Below are 21,607 nucleotides of genomic sequence, written 5' to 3' on the forward strand. Positions count from 1 at the left end.
GGAGTCCCCATCCCTGGAGGTATTTAAAAGACGTGTAGATGTGGCACTTAGGGACATGGTTTAGTGGGCATGGTGGTGTTGGGTTGACGGTTGGACTCGATGATCTTAGAGGTCTTTTCCAACCTCAATGATTCTATGATTCTATGACAAGATGCAGCAATTGGGAGACTGTGATGCAGTCAACAGTGGTATGAATTTATTTCTTAGTGACACTTGAGAAGTCCACACCAGTATCTGGCTTAGAATGTGCACACAGAACTAGGTACAACAAAATGGTCTGACCACTTTGAATAGATGACTGGAAGCTTCTTTTCTCTTTGTTCCCATAAGTAAATAGGAGAAACAATCCTTGGTCACCTGTATATAGCAGTTATCAGATCAGGTAAGACTCAAGGAACATGAGCGAACACATGGAGTCAGGTAGAAAGCGTTGGAGAGAAAATATCAACGCCTCTTTAGCTTTTGTGACTATAAGAAAGGCAACGATATTTGGGCTGAATGAATAATTACATGTAAGGAATATTCAGAGAAACTCTCAGGACCTTGAATGCATCAACAGGCTCTAATTGGCCTGACCAGCCTATAATAATTTTTCTGTGCACTCTTCCTTGGTGACCTCTTTCCCTTCTCTCACAGGTTTAACTGCCTCTGTTCAAGGTCAGCACTGATGTGGCCCAACACTGTCACCTTGGATCACCCTACTGTGAAAACAGAACTTGCCTTTGAGATGTCCACACTTTCTTTCCTTTACTCATGAGCTGCATTTAAGCTCAGGCCTTTGCACTAGATCCTTTCCTGAGCTATTTTGTCAGTATGCCTGTATCCAGCTTTGTATCTTGCTGATTCTGATCTGTTGACTTGACTACCCAGCTTGACTGCAAACCTGCTTCATAACTAAGGACTTGTCTGGTGATCACCGGACTTTTGGCTGAATGTGTGGATCTGTTGTGTTCTTGTAGGTATTGAGGGATTGTGCCCCTTGTTGGTGAGGACACTGTCCCTGCCAACCTTGCTGTCATCCTTGGTTCCAGTTCTCCTTCCTTTAGTCTTCCTACTCCCTGAAGCAAGGAGTAACAGTAATCCTAATACATTTTGGTTGAACACCCAAATGGATAAGTGGACTAGGACTAGATAAATGGCTCTAGGTGGCCCTGCTCATGCAGGGTGGTGGACAAAATGACCTCCAGAAGTCCTTTCCAACCTCAACCATTCTGTGATTCTGTGATCTTCTCCTGTTATTTGCAAAACAAGTGGTTGTTTAGAATAACCTTTAAGTTGTTCCCAGTTACTGATGTTGGAGAAACTATTTCCTCTCTTTTGACAAGCTATGGCCAGAAGAATCTTGGTTCATGATGGATCTTGCTCAACATTTTCAGGAGCTATTTTGAGAGTTAAAACAAGTGGAATTACATTTTTTCAAATTTTCAAATCAACCTCACCGCACTGCGGTTTCATCATCAAACTTCTAAGTTTGTATTAAGACTAAATGTGCATACGTTTAAATTACTAATTTGATTCTGGTTAAAACAATGGCAACAGATGTACTCAATTCAAGTAATGTATTTTTAAAGGCTGCAACATAGCTGTGATTATCATCTGTGTGGATAATAGCACTGGACCACAATTAGTTATATATTCTTTTTACTATAAAAATACTCTTCAGTTCTCTTACTTGATATAGTACAAAACACGGTCTCAGTAGAAAAGTAATAAAAAAATCCATATTACCCAAGTGAATTGTCCTTGTGTTATTGATTTAAGTAAACAGCAAACACATAAATGTATGTCCCTCTTGTCTCTTAGAGTAATGAATGCATTTCTGCTTGTCTGAAGCTTTTATACTTTGGAGCACTGAATTGGTTTAACGTATTAAATTACTTACAGTGAATCCTCCAATTATATTAAGACACAATCCTTCATTCAGACAGTTGATGCTGAGCAGCCTGCAGTAGTCAATTACTTCCTCACAGTTCTTTCCAGTGAATCCTGGCATGCAGCTGCAAATACACCAGTGTATTTTAGAGGACTTGCATTTTAAAATTTAATTGTTTTTAATTATATTCCATAATTCTATTAAATAATGTTCTTGTGGTAACAAAACAGGCCTCATATGGTATTTAAAATAAATAAACAGAACATGTTTTCAAGCAATTAAAAATCAGTTGCATGATTCTGGATATTTTTGCTTCTCCATAAAATAATTTTTTTCATTGATTAAAGCATTTTCATACCAATACTTCATACAATCTTCTGGAAACAAAAAACAATCTCAAATGAGGTTTTGGAAATCTATTAGAAAGGATGGGTCAATTAAACCATCAGAGAGGAAAATTAGAAATATGATGATAAATGAGTTTTAAAATAGCATCAATCATTACTAGTGATTAACAAAGAATAGTCAATAATGGCATGCTTAGGTATGTAAGGAACAATGTAAGGAACCTGTGGAAAGGATAATACATGGTTGTATTTGTGTTCACTTAATTGTAATTCGGTATTTTCTTTAAAGGAGAAAACTGGCATTCTATTTTGTGACAGTTTGTTAGTTTCATGTGATGCCAATGGAGCTGTGGATAACTATTCTATGGTAAAAGGAACTGCAGACATTTCTTCTGCTTCATGTCAGCACTTGTCATTAGTAAATGAGATTCAAACGAATAATAAACAGGTCTTATTCAAAAGCAGTAATGGAATAGTGTAGAAAAATATTTGAATATTTATATTCTGCTCAAAATGTGCAAAAAGTAAAATCCAGACTGCAAAAACTCTCTTTTGTGTTTTGATAGATACATAATCCCTGTCAAATTCACTTGATATGTTCTTACAGACATGCTTATCATGTTCCTCTGTCTAAAGGTTCTTTCTGGTAGCATGGAAAGAAAAGATTTAAGTAGATGAGAAAGAAAATGGCCAGTTAGCTGAAAATTTGTGTTTGTGAAGGAACACAAAAGTAATAGATGGGAAGTTTCTTTAGCTTTTTCTGAGGGGTACTTTGTCTAATGACTCAGCCCAGAAGCTGGAAATCATGAAGGTGATACAGAATTGCTTCTGGTTTTTCTATATCTTCTATATCTCATATCCTGATGGATATGAGATTCAGTCATGTTGCTCATGTTTCCCCATTTAAAAAAATTACACCATCCCTGGTTTCAGAATGCATGAAGCCTCTCACAGTTATGTAGCATACAAAAGTAAAGGATATATTTTCAATATAAACTGAGTTAACTGTATTTTCTAAATCTGTTAAAGATGCCTAATCAGTGGGTATGGCTATGCCTCTGAGGGATGCACAGAGGCATCTATCATGTCCAGAAGCTTAAGTCACTTATTAGCCTTTGGTGAAGTGTTAAACAGGCTGGATTTCACCAGAAACCCCTGGCGAGCATCCACACAGTCCATGCATAGGATCATTAGGACAGAGGTAGGTGGATATGGGAAAACCTTCTCTAAATAGCTATATTCTTTTAGGCTAGTATTGATACAACTGCAGGAGGACACTCTATGCAAATAACAATGAACTGCACTCTCCTCACACTCCTCACCCTCCTCTTGAAAAAATTGTTGTATGTAAATCCTATAACTATATCACTACAATTTCAAATATTTGGAATCAAAATTCTTGCAAAGTCTATTCTTAACAAATTTCCAGTTCAGTTATTGTAGCTTAAAGGAGTTTTTCATAATACTTAGCTCCTTTTATTTCAGCATGTTCAAAGATATCAGATAGTCACATACTTATTTTTCCCTCTAAACAAAAGTACTCATATCAACAGATAGCATATTTGTTGTCCTTTATATTATAGCATCATTCATCCATACATTATATTTTTATATATATAAAAGGAATGTAAAGTAAAAAAAAATAAATATTTTTTTTCTATCTGTATTACATATTGAAATAACACTTAAAATCAAATCAGAGCAACTCAATTACAATGTTTGTTTTACTGATTTTTTTTTACCTATGATTCAAAATCAGGTGAAAGAGCTCCTAGCTTTCTTGGTCCAATTTATTTAGGTAATCTATGACTGTTTCATAAAATAGATAAATTACTAAGCCAATTTTAGAAACTGCTTCTAATTTTTGTATTTGATCATTTTTCTTATTTTTGTTTTTGTTGTTGTTTTGCAATAGACATACCAATGTCAGAGAGGGTAAATTAACAGCAAGAAAGTTGACAGTAAAGTTCTAAAGATGACACTAGCATAACAATTTTTCTCAGAACACCATTTCACATTTTTTGTGACTTTTTATTGTCCTAAAGAACAAGGATAATAGAAGAAGATACAAAGTAAACAATCACAATTTATTGTGATGGATATCCTTGTTCACTGCCTATTTGAATTCACCTTAAATTTTGACATTTAAGAAAAAATGCTACTATTAGATTCTTAGCACAAAGTTGTATATGATATCAAGACTGAAAGGATGGAATGAGGATACAGTATAGTCATACATCATAACTGAAGTGAAGAAAATTATATTGAGTCTGTTTGGTTATATGTTTAGAATGGAAAACAACTGGTTTCCCAAAGAAGAAAGGATAAGTAGATAGAAGCTGAGATGGTGATAGATATAAGCAGAATGCAGTTTGGGCATAAGCAGAAGCAGACAAAACAGGGGCAACCAAACCAAAACAAAAAGGATTAAAAGGTCAATTCAGCTATTATTTGAATTTGTATATGTATGTGAACTAAACATCATTACATTTATTTAAAATGTTAAAATGCTGTAAAAGTGGATCAGGTATTACACCGAAGGAAACACATGCAATTTTTTGTAGAGTAATTAAACATAGTCATAACCTACAGTATTTGACAATGATTACCAAAAATGAAACAAAACCTCCACTTAAAACTTTGAATGAGCAGCTCCAAACCTCCTGAATAAAGCAACATTGTTAATGGCAGGTTTCCTTTGGGTAAAATGAATTAAAACATGACTCACAGCCAGAAAGTTTCCAAGTCTGTGACTTAAAGAAACTGAAACTGTTAAACCACTGTTCCTATAGGCCTTCCAACATCCTCTGTTATTCAAGTAGCTAATGCAAGACGTAACTTTGAATCCTAAAACCATTAAAACCTGCTGACTGTTGGCCCTCTCTAAAACTCAGCACCTCCTCTACATTTCAGCACTCTGACTTTGACAAGACCACAGCTCTCACAACCGAATTACTGAATCTGGTCTCTTTATGATAATCTCTTTATGAATGTGATTCATACTTCCTCAAAATGTTTTCTCTCACCTAAATGACTCTTTCCAAGTATACAGGCATAAATATACACATAATTTACATTTATTAAATATTTGGGATTAAGTGATAGAAAACTGATTTTATTTTCACAAAAAATTAGGAAATAAATTTCAATTTATTAACAATAAACACTCAAAAATATTGCAAACACTAATTGGAGCCTTCAGGGACTGAATGGCAAAACTAAGACTGAGTATCGAAACTAAGTTCCAATGCTGCCATATTTATCTAACATTAAAAGTCTGCAGTTTTAGTATCTGGTTTAGGACAGCAGTCCAGGCTTTCTCTCTACCTCTGTACAGAGAAAATTCAGAACTTCCAGAAGATGTTTCATCTCACCTGTCCTGGATATTTCTCTTTGGAAAAGGTGAGTCACTGGAGTGACTTCACCAAGAAAGTCTGGTGTGCAGCTTAGATGCTAGGGAAAACCATGTGAATTGAATACTATCCAAAGTTTTTACTTAAACAGTAGGTACAGGGCCAAGCACTCGACATTGTATGAAGTTGAAGGATGCACTCTTCATTACTCTATTCATAGTGTTCTCTCTAGTATGTTATTTCCCTTTTTTAGAATGTTCTTAGTGTTAAAAATAGTAAGTTTATAACCTATCCCATGTCTCAAACTAGCTCTCCGCAAATGTGTCTTGCCTGTCTCAGCAAATATGTATATTTTACAGATAGCACAACTGAATGCATGAGTAATACACAAATATTAAAAGTAAAATCTAAGCACCACTGATATTAATAGGATCTTAATGCTTGATATTAGTAGTAAACAGGATTGTACCATCTGAGCCCAAAACTAAAACCTCTAGTACCTAGCTTTACCACATAATTGAAGTGATTCTCTTGGTAATCAATATAAATCATAGAATCACAGAATCATAGAATCATTTAGGTTGGAAAAGTCCTTTAAGTTCATCAAGTCCAATTGTAAACCTAACTCTGTCAAGTCCACCACTAAACCATGTCCCTAAGCACCACATCTACATGTCTTTTAAATACCTCCAGGGATGGTGACTCAACCACTTCCCTGGGCAGCCTCTTCCAATGCTTGACAACCCTTTTGGTGAAGAATTTTTCCTAATATTCAAACTAAACCTCCCCAGGTGCAACTTGAGGCCGTTTCCTCTTGTCCTATCACTTGTTTCTTGGGAGAAGAGACCAACACCCACCTCGCTACAACCTCCTTTCAGGTAGTTGTAGAGAGCGATGAGGTCTCCCCTGAGCCTCCTCTTCTCCAGGCTAAACAACCCCAGTTCCCTCAGCCACTCCTCATAACACTTGTGCTCTAGACCTCTCACCATCTTCATTGCCCTTCTTTGGACGCACAGTTGGGTTGTTAATTGCCCATTTTTACTTTCTGTTATATTGATCTAAATAATGACTCTTATTCTCACATAGTATATCAATGGAAAGACTGTTAAATCACCATGCCTTTCCATAGCTATTTTTATTAACCAATTTCCATGTTAATATGAGGTTCATGGTACTGACCATTTCTACCAGTGCTTTGTGAAATTGTAAATTATTCAATCTGCATTGCACACAGGGCCAGGATTTTTTTTTTTTTTTTTAAAAGAAAGACAATTTACATCTTCATATTAATTGTTCATGTTATATTTTAAACATATTTAAACATATTTAAACATATTTAAGCATATTTTAAAATGTAAGCTTCAGGCATAATTTCATACTAATTCATGCACCAACATACTGTATAAAATACTGGCTATATAATAGTAAATTATTAGTAGCTTATATCTTGGTTTAAAGTATTGGAAAATAAAAGATAACACTGCTGTTCTGTGCTATGCATACCTATATGGGAAGATCTAACTGTGTATGTGTTTGTATGTGTGTGCATGTATGTATATATATGTATTTAGGTGTACGTATAAATAAAATTGTATGTCTTTTTTTCTTCTTTGAGAAAATTGTAAACATAGTTCTACTTATATTTTAATTTCCAGACTTCTCAACTGGATGTCTTTTGATGGACTGTAACTTCATGTTTTATACTTCTGTTATGTATTTACAGTTTCTAAGTTCATTCATAATGTGTTTTCAGGCTTTTGTGTACCACAGCTTTCAATTTTCTGCTTTCATGAATATCCTAAAATTTAAAAGTTGTTTACTGCACTTCAGCAATGCTTAGCAGAACTTACTTCAGGCAGCCAGATAAAAGCCAAGCAAATGTGAAGAGTACAAATTGTACTCTTTACTGGTGTAAGAAAATATCTAAACAGCTGTTTAAAATGGAATGAAATTATATACCTACTGGGTCACTTCTGTTATTTTCAAATGGATGATTTTAGCATGGTCTTTCTGAATGAAGCACTTTTTACTATGCTGCTTGAAGGATCAATCTAAAACCTACTAATGCATGTCTGTGAATTAGAAATTAACACAATTGTCTTATCCTTTCAGAAATGTAGCATAAACATCATACACCCTGAATGGGAGTGGTATCTGTAGTTTAATTCTCTCTGTGTCAGGATTTATATATTTTATCTTACAGAAGTAATGATGAAACAATTTATAACTCCTTAAATGTTTTAAATCTTTTTGTAGCACTTCAAGAGTTTTCAAGAAGACTAACACAGTAGGGCACTGAAATTAAATAAAGATTTGTTAAAAGTTCATAGTTTTCTGTGTTCTCTGTGACTGATGATGTCTTTTCTTTCTGCAATCAGTGGGATATCATCAAGTGATCCAACGAAGTACTAAAATAAATTAATTTCTAATCTTACCGGCAGGGGGGGGTTTGGGGTTGAGCTACACAAGTCGCATTATTTAAGCAAGGCAACAATTCACATGGATTCAGTATTCTCTCACAGAACTTGCCAGTGAATATTGGCAGGCAGATACATGCCACATCCTATAGAAAAGAAGGAAATTAGAAATAATTATTTGTTGTAACCAAGGCAATACAGAAATTAGTGTTTACTTCCATTACTCTAGAGACCCTAACTAGGACAGGGTCTCATCATATTAAACAGTTTACAAAGGCAGAACAAAAAGCAGTCCTAGCCCCAAATAGGATACGAATATAATTCAGGACAAGTAGAATAGGCCTTCCAGCACAGATTATACCAGAGCTGGGTTTGCTAGCTTTTTATATATATATATGTATATATATATCAGCTCTAAATTTGGCTGGCTTTGAGATTTCAAAACTGAATCAGGAAAGAGCTTTATAATTCATTTATGACTTTTCCTTATTTCTGAATTTGTTCCAATGTAATGTTTGCATCTATCAAACAGTAACAGTGCACAAGGTACCTCAGATACCAAACAGTATTCACTAACTAGAGTAGGAAGGAAAATGGTTTGTATCCTTTTCCCCCTTCAATATGAAGCACAGAGACTGTACTTCTCTATGATGGTGAAAGACATGTCAGTTACAGCAATCTGTAATTTACACAGTAAGAACAGTAATTTATTTTACAAAACAAAATATTTATTAGAACTGACACTCTCATCCTTATTTTTCTACATAAAGTAATGTTTTTTGACAACAGAAAATAAAGGAAAAATATATAGGGGTTTATTCCCCCAGTGAAATTGGAAGTATTCAGGTGTTTTTTTCAGAATCGGTCTTAAAGGCATGGTCAGGGAACTTTATTTTAACATATGCTGAGAGATTTCTATATGTGTGAAACAAACTACTGCATCTGTTTATCTATGGAAATGATCGTACAAAATAGTATGTGCTAGTTTATCTACCAGACAAAATATTTAGACAGATTGCATAATTTAGAAATCTATCAATTTGGCAATTTAGATATCTGGTTTTTTCTCTCTCTGTGAGTGATTATGTATCACTGATATATGATAACTGAGCTTTTGAACTCTTCTTTCACTATTTTGTTTCTGTATAATCGCTGCTATTTTCAATAGTCATGCTAATGAAAGAACATCAACAGTGCAGTTTGCAATACTACCAGATATGACTCTATTATCAAACCTTTGTGAGTCTGCAATATATCTGGTTTTTTCTCTCTCTGTGAGTGATTATGTATCACTGATATATGATAACTGAGCTTTTGAACTCTTCTTTCACTATTTTGTTTCTGTATAATCGCTGCTATTTTCAATAGTCATGCTAATGAAAGAACATCAACAGTGCAGTTTGCAATACTACCAGATATGACTCTATTATCAAACCTTTGTGAGTCTGCATGAATTTATTCTATTTTACAAAGAGAAAAAAGAAAGAATAAAAAAAGGAATTAAAAACAGATACCACAGGAAAAGCAACAATAGGAAACAACCACTAGGTAATAAACATGACAAATGTATCATGGTTTATATCAGATTTTATTAGAGAGAGGAAAAAAAAAATGAAACAGCATCAGTAGTTTCTTAAGTGACCTCCAAGCAACTGAACTGAAAATGTGGAATTTGGGCTTTTTAACCATAGAAATATTAGAAATACTTCACATTCAGACAATGCTGTGTTTCTTCATGAAACATGCAAAGCTAATTTTAAAAGTTACATTAGAATTAAATGTTTTGGCACTTTCATGGAACAGATCCTCCTGGAAATTATGTCAAGGTGTATGGACAACAGGGAGGTGATTAGAAACAGCCAACATGGCTTCACAAAGGGAAAATCATGCCTGACTATTCTGGTGGCTTTCTATGATGGAGTGACTGTGTTGACGGTTAAGGGAAGAATAACTGATGTTATCTACCTTTACTTCTGTAAGGCCTTTGACATCGTCCCACACAGCATCATTGTTGCCAAATCAGAGAGATATGGATTTGATGGATGGACTATTCATTGGATAAGGAATTGGCTGGATGGCCAAGTCCAAAGAGTTGCAATCAACAGCTCAATGTCCAAGTGGAGATCAGTAACAACAAGTGATATCCCTCAGGGGCCCATACCGGGACCAGTACTGGTCAATATCTTTATTAATAATATAGATAGTGGGATTGTGTGAACCCTCAGCAAATTTGCGGATGATACCAAGCTGAGTGCTGCAGCTGATTCATTAAAGGGAAGGGATGTCATCCAGAGGGACCTTGACAGGCTTGAGCAGTGGACCCATGTGAATCTCATGAAGTTCAACAAGGACAAGTGTAAGGTCCTGCACCTGGGTCAGGGCAGTCACCAGTATCAGTGCAGACTGGGTGATGAATGGATTAAGAGCAGTCCTGTGGAGAAGGACTTGGTGATATTGGTGTATTAACATTTGGACATGAGCTGGCAATGTGTGCTTGCAGCCCAGAAAGCCAACTGTATCCTGGGCTGCATAAAAAGAAGTGTGGCCAGCAGGTCAAGGGAGGTGATTCTCCCACTCTGCTCTCATGAGGCCCCACCTGGAGTACTGTGTCCAGCTCTGGGAACCCAGCACAAGAAAGACATGGACCTGTTAGAGTAATTCCAGAAGAGTGCCATGAAAATGGATATAGAGAAAGGCTGAGAGAATTGGGGTTGTTCAGCCTGGAGAAAAGGCGGCTCTGGGGACACCAAATTGTGGCCTTTCAATATATAAAGGCAGCCTATAAGAAAGATGGAAAAAGACTTTCTACCAAGGCCTTTAGTGACAGGACAAGGGGCAAAGGTTTTAAACTGAAAGAGGGTAGGTTTAGATTTGGTAAAAGGAAGAAATTTTTTACGATGAGGGTGGTGAGACAGTGGAACAGGTTGACTAGAGAAGTTGTGGATACCCTATCAATAAAAGTGTTCAAGGTCAGGTTGGATGGGGCTTTAGGCAACCTGATCTAGTGGAAGATGTCTCTGCCCACAGCAGGAAGGCTGGAACTAGATGACCTTTAAGGGCCCCTTCCAATCCAAATCATTCTATGATTCTGTGATTCTATGTTCAAATAGGGATCTCTGAAGTTTATACTTACATTTGGCAAATCGATACATGTACCTCTGTTCTGACATGGCCTTGAAGAACATTCATTGATATCAATTTCACAACTGTGACCGAGAAAACCAGCAGGACAATCACAAACATAGCCAGACTGATTATATTGGCATATGCCCCCATTCAAGCATGGCTGAGATGCACAAGGATCAGCAGGTTCCTCACAAAATGGACCTAAAAGAAATAAGTATAAAAAATTAGGGAGTGTTTGAGTGAATGATGCTTCTTGATATGCTGCCCATAAATATTACCTTGTCACTATGTTGTGTTTCCCTATTATTTCTCATTAATTTTTTTTTTTTAATTTTAGGCGGGATTAAGAGGCTTTTATTTATCGTGTTTTTCTTAAATTGCCTACACTGTGAAGCTCCATTTACTGACTGGGACACCTGTAAACTATCACCATTTGAAAAGCAAAGAACTTAAAATATTCCTGTATGTTTTATTTATTTTGGTGAATAATCATAGGAGAAATATGTGAGAGTGAGTAAACTCATCTGTAGCAAAGGGAGGATGAGAACTGGAACCATAGTCCCAGGAGACACTGAAGAGTCACTGAACATCTCTTTCACAGTGATTATTATTAGGGGAGGTTGTTCCCTTTCCTGTTTATAGATCCAACCAGTAGTGAAGCTGAATGTACTCTCAGTAGGTGCACACACAATCACGCGCGCACACACACACACAGACAAAATACGGACACAGTGACCACATGGATCAACATGGAAAGCAGTGTTCTTCCCTGCACCACATAAACACAAACAGCACTTGTGAGCGTGAACAGCAATGATGGCTCAAACTTTTTCCTCCTCTCTGGCTAGTCAGTATTGAAGTTCACCAGCAAACATACACACTCCCTCACTTTCTAAATGCACAAATAAACCCACATTAATGGATCCCTCAAATATTAGCACAGGTTTTAAGTCTGTCCGATAACCATACCTGGATCCTGGACCTCTTGCCAACTTGCTGGCTCAGACCTTGAGTCATTCCAGATCTGGGTATCATTCTAGCTGCTCGCTAGTCCATCTTAACCCCTGCCCACTAGGAAAGGTGGTAACACAGAAATAGTAAAGAAAAGAGACTGCAGTGATCAGATGCAGGGCTCAGCCAGACAAGCATAAAGAGCCACAGTCCACTTACACTCAGCCAGCCCTTTTATCACCTTTTCTCTGCATTTTTCCATATTTGTACTTCTCCCGTCCACCTTGATCCCTACATTTCTTCACCCTTTTCTTCTCCCAGATAAACAACCCTTACCTAAGTGTTTGTCCCCATTGGCCCCAGTTTTGTCACCTCCATACACAAATTCAGTATTTCTGATATGGTTACCTAGATAATCTTGGCTTTATGTGGGATTACTGATGTGGTTACCCAGGCTCTGTTGGCCTTGCAAGAAAATAATCCCTGAAAAGTCCCCAGTTTCCCCCCTTTAATTATCTGTGAAGTTTTCCTGTTTCTCACAAAATTCTCCCTTAACCGTCTGTGGAATCCAGTCATCGCTCATGGTACTATCTTAACTTTTGTCAGCCACTCACTCAGTTATTTGTTAAGCTCAGCAGCTTCTCATATTATGTCCAGTAGTTTCCCATGTTCTGTTCAGTTATTGTAACCCCAGGCAGGGGTTTACTGATCTGCCTGCATACCTCAACAGTTATGTACTGCCTAAGTATTTTGGACAATTAACTCTTTTTAATTGTGCAACATCAAAGATACAGCAGAATTATAGCAGCTAAGAATTTACTTCCATTTACTTCTGGAAAATTATGTAGTAAATATGCTTTTTACATATCCTGTACTTTGGTACTCTGATTTAAACACCTTCCTAACACATACTTACAGGTTACATCAGAAGCATTTTTCAATAATTTGCTGTAGCAATAACAATAACTTCATAAGAAATCTATTCTGAAGTAGTAGTATGTATTGATTCCACATTTTGTTAGTCACTTGAATCAACTGAATTAAAAATAAACATTCATAAAACAATAAATTATACTTTACAAAAAGATGTATACTTTTGAAATGGTAAACAGAATACTTTTAACTCAGAATTGTAAACTGCCAGGTAAACATAGCTAATTCATTCTAAACCAATTAATAGATAAGTATGCAAGCCTCTAATAATTTCCTTACCAACACAGACTAGCTATATAGAGCAACTGTAAGTATATGGAACAATATTTACCAGGAGATCCAAATATCACACTCCGTCTCTATTATATACCAGAACAGCTGATGCAACAAACACTATACAAGAAAATTCCATTAGCAGAAAAAGGGTTAAAACACAATTTCCTTTTTATCACTCAGTTCATTGGAAATAGTTGTTCCAATAAGGCAAAATGAATTGGATCTATCTTTTAGGACATATTATTCACTTCTCTTTAGCGTCAGAAGACATTCAAAGAATCTTTCATGAATTTGTTGCTATCCCTCATCACCATAGTAACCAAATTACAGTAAAAATATATTGCAACTTGCAGATGTTAGGGTTTGCTAATAGGAAAAGCCAGGAAGGCCATTCCTCAGAACCAGGCCATTGACTGGTATTAGTGCATATATAAGAGAATATTTGCAACATGAACTGACGTGGATTGGTTAATTGTTTCTTATTATTCAATTTTTTATTTAGCTGTCCTGTTGTACCCTAGTACAATATTGCACTCTGGCAGTACTCATAGATGAGGTTATATATCAATGCTTATCCTATTTTTTTTTCCGTTGATTGGGCACATTTGACAAGAATGGGTGCTCCTGACCCACCCACATTACTAAACAGGAGAAGGCAAATCAGCAAAACAGTGACTCCAACTGCTCTACCCAAAAAGGTAGAGGAAGCCGGAAAGTGTAAGTCCACAAGCCAAATGGATTAATGAGTTTTTCCTGACATTGTTTCTACCCCTGAATCCATTCAGTCCTCACCATTTTTTCTGTCACCATTACTAAGATATTCTTAGCTTTTCATTAAGAAATGGCACTGGATGGAATTATTGGAACAGGGAAAGACTAAATGAACAAAATAACACAGAACAATGAAGGTCAGTTGGGAAAACCAGATGAAAGAGGTACCTTTTTGGTAATGTTATACTAATTTGTAGCAAAACTAGGAAAAGGGCATTGTTCTGCTAAAAAAAAAAGACATAGTGCAACTTTCTTTTAGGGAAGACTAAAAGTAGCTAGGAGAGGAATAAAGAATAGCTTGAGATGAGATAAGGAAATACTGTTAATCACAGAATGGGAGATGTATCAAGGAAAAAATGTATGGTTCAAGGATGGCAAAAAAGGTGTTTTACTTCTTTTCTCCTTGGCATCTCCTTGCAAAGTGCAAAAAATTATATTTTTCTTTTTGTTAATTTGGAAAAAACAGTACGTTTAGTGTGAATTGGGAGCCAATTACCTAACCAGGTCAAGGGGGATCATTTTAAATGAAGATACTGAGGCAGCAACTGCACTCATGGTCTAAAACACAAGTCACATCTTTCATAGGTCTATCTAGAGTGAATTCAATAAAAAACTGCCAACTGCCTAATGTGTTTTAGGAAGAATTCAGTCTTGAGCAGAAATGTTTCCTTAATCATTGACGCTACTTATGTCTTTGACATTTCTCTACTTTATAATATCTTGTATTCAGCATCTTATGTGAAAAGGAAGAGCAGTGCTCTTTTACCTGAACATCCATGCCTGATGAGTTTGACAAATCAAGTCAATAAAAGGAATTCTGGAGAATTGGTGTTTTGAGCTTTTTATTCTATCATTCCCAAACCTGATGTCACACTCAATCTATTTTCTAAAGAAGATTGAACGGTGACTTGATTACAGCCCTTGGATGGGGAAAATATCAAGTACTAAAGGGATCGTTAATTCAGTGGAGAAAAGCGTAACAAAAGCAAATGACTGAAGAGAGAAGCAAACCAAAATAAAGTTAGAAACACCTCACATATTTTTACCAGTGAGGTTTCTGTACCAGACTACCATGAAAGAACTGGATTCTACAGTTGCTGATGTCTTCACATCAATGCTTTTTGAAAGATACTACTTTAACCATATACAAGACAGAAGCCTTAATATATAGGTAAGCAATATAACAACCTTTGGTCAGAACAGATGAACAACTGGTCCTCTAAACTTGCAAATGTACTTATCTACTTTGACTCAAAATCTATACAAAACCTCTTAATAGTTATGTAAAATTAGGAATTCATTCCAAATGCCCATTTAAAAATTTACATGTTTGTGTCATCATCAGTGCCTCTTGTTTAGGTATGTTTAAATAAATACTTAACTTCATAGCCATGCTAACATTTATTGACCTCTTGAATGCTGTTGTTAGAAGCAAGGTAAAGAGGGAACAGGATAAAAATATATCTGTATAATCTGAAGTCAAATGTAAACCCCTGAAGGAGGAGGATATTTAAGCAATGAACAATGCAGCTGGGAACAACACATCAGTCCAACTTGCAAGTGCATATTGAAAATGTTTGTACAAATTCTGGAGACCTGAGATTTAAATTAAAAAAAATGCAAGGCAATTTCTTTTAACTGCATAGATAACCTTTTATTCTACTTTGATATCAATAACATAGTATAGGCATAGTATTTGACATAGGTGTTGTGTATTTCTGTTGTCAACAATTTCAACAGAAGTACTTCTTCCCTCAGTCAGACCCAAAGAAAGACATTCGCTGAAAATACTGAAGTCCCTTTAGTGTTCACTGATGAATGATTAGCTACTCAAAGCTATGATATATTGTTCAAATTCTCAGGAAAATAAGTGCAGAAACCATGTTCTAATGGGAGACAGGTGATTCAAGAAAATTCAGTATGAAAAAAATAGTTATCAGCTTGATTGAATATCCTGATTAAAAAGGAAAATTCAAGAAATTAAAGACATCATCAGTAGGATCAGTTCACCATGGTTTTTCAGTACAGTGAATTCTTGTTTGGTTTACTTCAATAAAATAAAAATTGTGGAATATTAAAAAGCAGGAATGAGTGGAGTAAAGATATCCTATAGACCAGTATGAAAGCTAATGATTTTTAGTTTAAGGAACTGAACCTTATTTCCAGCATTTTCTATTGCTTTTACATGTGAAGAGAATAAAACCCTTCACCAAAACCAAACACGACAAAAATACCTCAGTCCTTCCTTGTTTGATTTAACTGTATCCCTTCTAGTCTTCATTAGTTTCACTACCATGTTATAATGATAATCCATTAAAAGTCAACGGACATTCCTGACACCTTTGATAAGCATCAGTCAGTTCGTTAGAGTTACCACATAGTGCTATTTACATAAATATCTGGGGTTACTGATTAAAATAAATAGTTTTTATTTTTAAATAAATAAAAACTTTCTGGGCTTCACATTTATACAACCATTTCTCTTTCCAAGAAGTAAAATATGTGAAAGATCATGTTAGCATACTATGCTTTAATATGTCTTCAGTACTTTTGTTTTGTTATTCCTCTAATGAAAAATCAATATTTCCTAGAGCGGTTATGTATAAGGCACAGTAGACTATTTCAGGAAACAGCATATGTTACACCCATATACATTCACTTATCTGTACTTTAGTTAGCATGAAGCAATAATATTTCAGGGTTAACATAAAAATGAACTATTTAGTGGGAGAGAGATTTATTTTCAGTTTAAATGAAACAAGTGGTTGCTAGGAGTTACAATCAAGGACCGAGATGCACAGTAGGCAGTAAACAGAATAAAGACCGGGAATGAAGACAAGTATGATAATTCAATTGTTAAAAATATTGTTAATATTTTCATATGTTCAGTTTCACAACTGAAATTATAGAAACCCACCTCTTACATCATGTCCTCCTTACATCATGCCATCATTAATATTTAGAACTCTTGTTCACTTTAAAACTAATTTCAAAATAAGGCTCTTTTAATCTGAGGAACATCAGATTTCAGTTGATTAAGTGGAAGTATTTCTGCAATTAAACTAATCCCTATCTGCATAGCTTAGTTAAAAATTTATTATAATTAGTCCAATCCAGTTTACTCCTTGTTTTTACTTTCCTGAGTTTCGTCAGCTGCCCTTCCTTTTAAATGCAAAACTGAAAAATATTTTTAAGTTCTCTTTGTAGAAAGAATATATTTTTTCTGTTTAAAAGCATCACTGAATCACAAGCTTGTCTATATAATTAGGCCCTGAAATATACCAATATTTCTACTGGTGCACTAAAAGCATTAATATTTGAAATATGAATAGAGTATTTGCATCTTCATATAAATTTCTAATCAAAACCAATGAATGACATTTTTTTTTCTGCATATGAAGTTTCAGTAGTTTGAATCAAAATGAAATCTACTTAAGGCACTGTAAATCTAGGTCTCAGAAGAGAGTGAGTGCAAATCTCCATGAAAGATTATAAGGGCTACAATCTTAATTTTAGACCAAATAGGCAGTATCAAAGCTTACTGATGTGCTTTATACAAAAGCTCCAATCAGCACACTTGAAAATAGACATTTTGGAAGTAAATGAATGAAAAGAACATTAGCTTCCATCAGAGGAAAGCCTATTAGAGAGAAAATTACAGTACTGCTGGAAAAACTCATCAGAAGTCCTTGTAAACTTTTAGTTTTACTTCTTATCTTGACTAACCACAGTGTTCAGAAATTCTAAAATAGCCGAAGCAAATAGAGCTGGGCTGATTCTGAGCCGATGCTACCCTGGCCACTGCTAAGGTAGCGTGCATGGGCTAGCACTGCTTCTGGAAGGCTACTATTCCCTGGGGCAAGAGCAGGGCATCACCTTAGTTATAACAGATCAGTATACTATTCCAAGCCTAAAATCACTTCCTAGTGCCTCAGTTTGTTGCAGAAAGGGGTGTTCAAATCGCTGCTAGGAACAGCAGGAAGAATAGCCATAATGTTCAAATTGACAGCTATGACTTTTATCAAGAACACCAATGCTGCCCACTCACAGAAAGTCTGGATTTAAAATTGCCTTTCTTCTTGCAGCCAGCTGCTGGTGTTTACCACACACCAGGTACAGAAGAAAATCTAAGTGTATCCATTAACAGTGAATTCACTAATACTCCACAGTTTTTACTACAGTAAAATGATTTGATTACTTATCCATCTTTTGGGAAGGTGTTTTTAAAAATGCATTGATTAATCGCTCCTTTCTCTAAGGCAACAGTTTCTCCAGATAATATTAGTTCAGTTCCGCAGCTGCCCCTCAGGTAACAAGACCTTTCTTATGCTCAAATGCAAGGTATGTTACTGATGGCTCACATACTTCTGTGAGAGGCTCAGTACTTCTGATTTCTGAAGTATTCCACCTCTTGGAGATGAGGAGGTCTCTCCTGGCATTCATGGACTAGCATAGTGCCTGACATTATTCAGTGTGGTTTCTAAAGGTATGAATGGGAGATGATACATTTTTTATTTAAATCATAAATGATAATAGATCAAATCAATATACTGAGCAGGACAGAAATTTTCTTCATTAAAATACAAAAGTCTGTGTGATTTCAAACTGCAAAAGTACAAAATATGAAAATAAACCTGCACAAAAATATTAAGTATATAACTGTACATAAATGGATACCAGACACCAACACAGTAGCAAATGCTTTGTGAACCAAAACAGAAGGAACTCTATTGGGCAGTGAAACTAGGTTTTATTTGCTCACTTTTCAGTGGAGAACCAAATACTTTCTCATTGTTCACAGGAAATAAAACATCATAACCATTGGTGAGAAATTTGAAAGTGCTGTTTTATATACCTCACTAGTGAGACTAAAATTAAATACTTCATACCATTCTGAGTAAATGACAGAGACGATTCAAGGAAATTTAATACCAGAATGTGTTTCCCAAGTGAAGGTAGGCAGGCTGTGCAAGGGCATGCCGTGCTGGGCTGGGCAAAACCTAAGGATGCAGCTGGAACAGAGGAGGAAGAACAGAGAACCCAAGAAGTGCAAGTTCTCCCTGGGTTTGCAATGTGTAGATAATGGTTGGTTAATCTAGTATGGATGGGAATCAAGGTAGAACCATGGAGCAGAAAAAGTTATTTAGGGATATTTGAGAAGTCTCTTGTGGAAACAGATAGAAACCATTTCAGTTATAAAAAATTGTGGGTAAAGCAGCAAGAATAAATTGAACAGAAAAAAGTTTCACAGAAAAGAGAAAGGGGTAAAATGACCAAAAGGGCATCTATCTTTAGCTGTTAATATTACTAATACAGGGATATGTATTTCCTGATTATCAAGAGCTGTTGCAGAAAAGAAAAGCATTTATTAGTAAACGATAGTGCAAAATCCTTAAAGACGAAAACAAACATATTCAGAACAAATATGATCCAGCCTTTTCTGCTTTATTGCCTGTGTGTTTATGGCCAGCTAGAATTGAAAAGCAACATCCCTCCTGAAGAGCTTAATAATATGAGAAAGGGAACACGCCTCAAGGAACACTGTAAGTCTATTAAATTCTCAATGGGCAAGGTGTTACTTAAGACTTCTATGGACGTCTATAAAAATCCCATTGGAAACTGAAAGGTCCTGAACCTTTCTGTTCTTTGTGAAGCAGGCAAACCATATTTCCTTCTCTTCTGTTTAGTGGAGTAATGAGTGGTAGCTTCAATACTTCTTAGTGGCAATGATTAGCTGCCTGTTGAAATCCTACCGTTTTTATTTTTTTTAGTGGTGGAGTCCTTAGGTTTTCTGCATCTCCTTAGGGCTTTTGCTTCTCCTTAGGGCTTCTGCTTCTCCTTAGGGTCTGAGTTGTTCAGTTGTTTTCTCAGCTTGCCTCTTTTCCAAAGGTCAAACCTTTGGAAGCTCTTTAGTTTAGATATCTATTTCATGTCAAAGGAAACACTAAAATAAGGTTGCTCCATGTCCCATAGGTATATTTAGAACTTAGGCCTTCTCTCTTGAATCTTTGAACAGCAATTTTTAGCTGAAACTTTGAATAAATGTTTTTCTGAAACTGAGATAACTTGATCATTATGCATAATGAGGGTAAAATGTTCTTAACTCTTTGTTCTGTAAAGAAGAATTAAAGCGTGTAATATTTTCCTGGTATTTCACTCACCTAAGAGAGGAAGGGAGGGAGGAAGGGAGGGAGGAAGGGCGGGAGGTAGAGATTTCCTAGTGGGGCAGCTGTAATCTCTAACATTCTTCAGATCAAGCATGATAGACACCTGCATAGACTAAACAAAATACTTCATTAGATGACAAAGCAGTCTAATCTGTAATTCAGTGTATTTTAAAGGCTTTTAGTTTCTAAATTAGAACAAAATTATTATCTGCAAAAATAAATAAATTCTCAATTTATTCCAGAACTGATACACTAAAAACTTAGTAAGAGAAAGGTCCAGTCCTTAATATATTTTAATTTTCTGTTATATATTTATCAATGAATCTTATTTGTCTTCACATAGGTAAATTTAGAAACTATTACAAGTAAAAAAATGTATCTTTTTTATAATTCTTCTGTTCATATTTGCCCACTTGCCAGCCAATGCAGGATTACAGGGAAGTTATCCATTATATTAATTGAAAGGACTCAATGTAGATCAACAAAATAAATAGAATAGCAGTTAAAAAAATGAGCAAACCTTGTACATATTTTGATATAATCATGGTAACAATAAGATTACGATTCTATTTAACAGTCTATTACTAAAAAGACTACATCAATATTTGGATCTTTTATCTCCAAACAACACACAAAGTGAGAAATGTGATATAATTAAAAAGAAAGAAAGAAAGAAAGAAGAAACTACAATTTAGTGGGAAAGCCAATGTACATACAACAATAGCATCCCAAAATGGAGAAATCTACATTTTAAAGGCTTGTGTAAATGTACTGAGTAGGAAAAAGAGGGGAAAATGTTGTGATTAATAAATGGATGAGTTTAAAAACAAGAAAAACTGATGATGGAGACATTATTGCCGGGGAAGGTAAAAAAAAAAAAAAAGCAAGAACAAAATCACAAAGCACAATATAAACTTGTGTCCAAATAATTGCAGCTCTACCTACTCTGTTCAAACAGCCAGTCTGCTTGCATCACAGGTAAAATAAACAAAAGATGTGTTATTGTCCTGGTTTCAGCAGGGATAGAGTTAATTTCTTTTCTAGTAGCTGGTACAGTGTTTTGGATTTAGGATGAGAACAAAGTTGATAACGCACCGATGTTTTAGTTGTTGCTAGGTAATGCTTACACTAGCCAAGGACTTTTCAGCTTCCCATGCTCTACCGACTGAGAAGGCTGGAGGTGCACAAGAAGCTGGGAGGGGGCACAGCCAAACTGGCCAAAGGGACATTCCATACCATGTGACATCATGCTCAGTACATAAACTGGGGAAAGCTGGACGGGGGGGGTCCGCTGCTCAGGGACTGGCTGGGCATCGGTCGGCGGGTGGTGAGCAATTGTACTGTGCATCACTTGCTTCGTGTATTATTATTATTTTATTATTATTATTATTAT

The 21,607-nt window shown here is 35.7% G+C and overlaps 1 protein-coding gene across 1 annotated transcript in view; it reads right to left on the minus strand.

Annotated features, from left to right (window-relative positions):
• Positions 1-21,607, minus strand: part of LOC103893362 (protein eyes shut homolog) — a 949,231-nt gene that overhangs the window by 858,365 nt on the left and 69,259 nt on the right. Inside the window, 3 exon segments of the mRNA XM_019470252.1 lie at positions 1,883-1,997; positions 8,009-8,136; positions 11,124-11,317. Coding sequence (XP_019325797.1) covers positions 1,883-1,997; positions 8,009-8,136; positions 11,124-11,317 — 437 coding nt within the window.

The sequence above is a fragment of the Aptenodytes forsteri genome, unplaced genomic scaffold, assembly GCF_000699145.1.
Source record: "Aptenodytes forsteri isolate BGI_AS27 unplaced genomic scaffold, ASM69914v1 Scaffold414, whole genome shotgun sequence".
Classification (NCBI taxonomy): Eukaryota; Metazoa; Chordata; class Aves; order Sphenisciformes; family Spheniscidae; genus Aptenodytes; species Aptenodytes forsteri.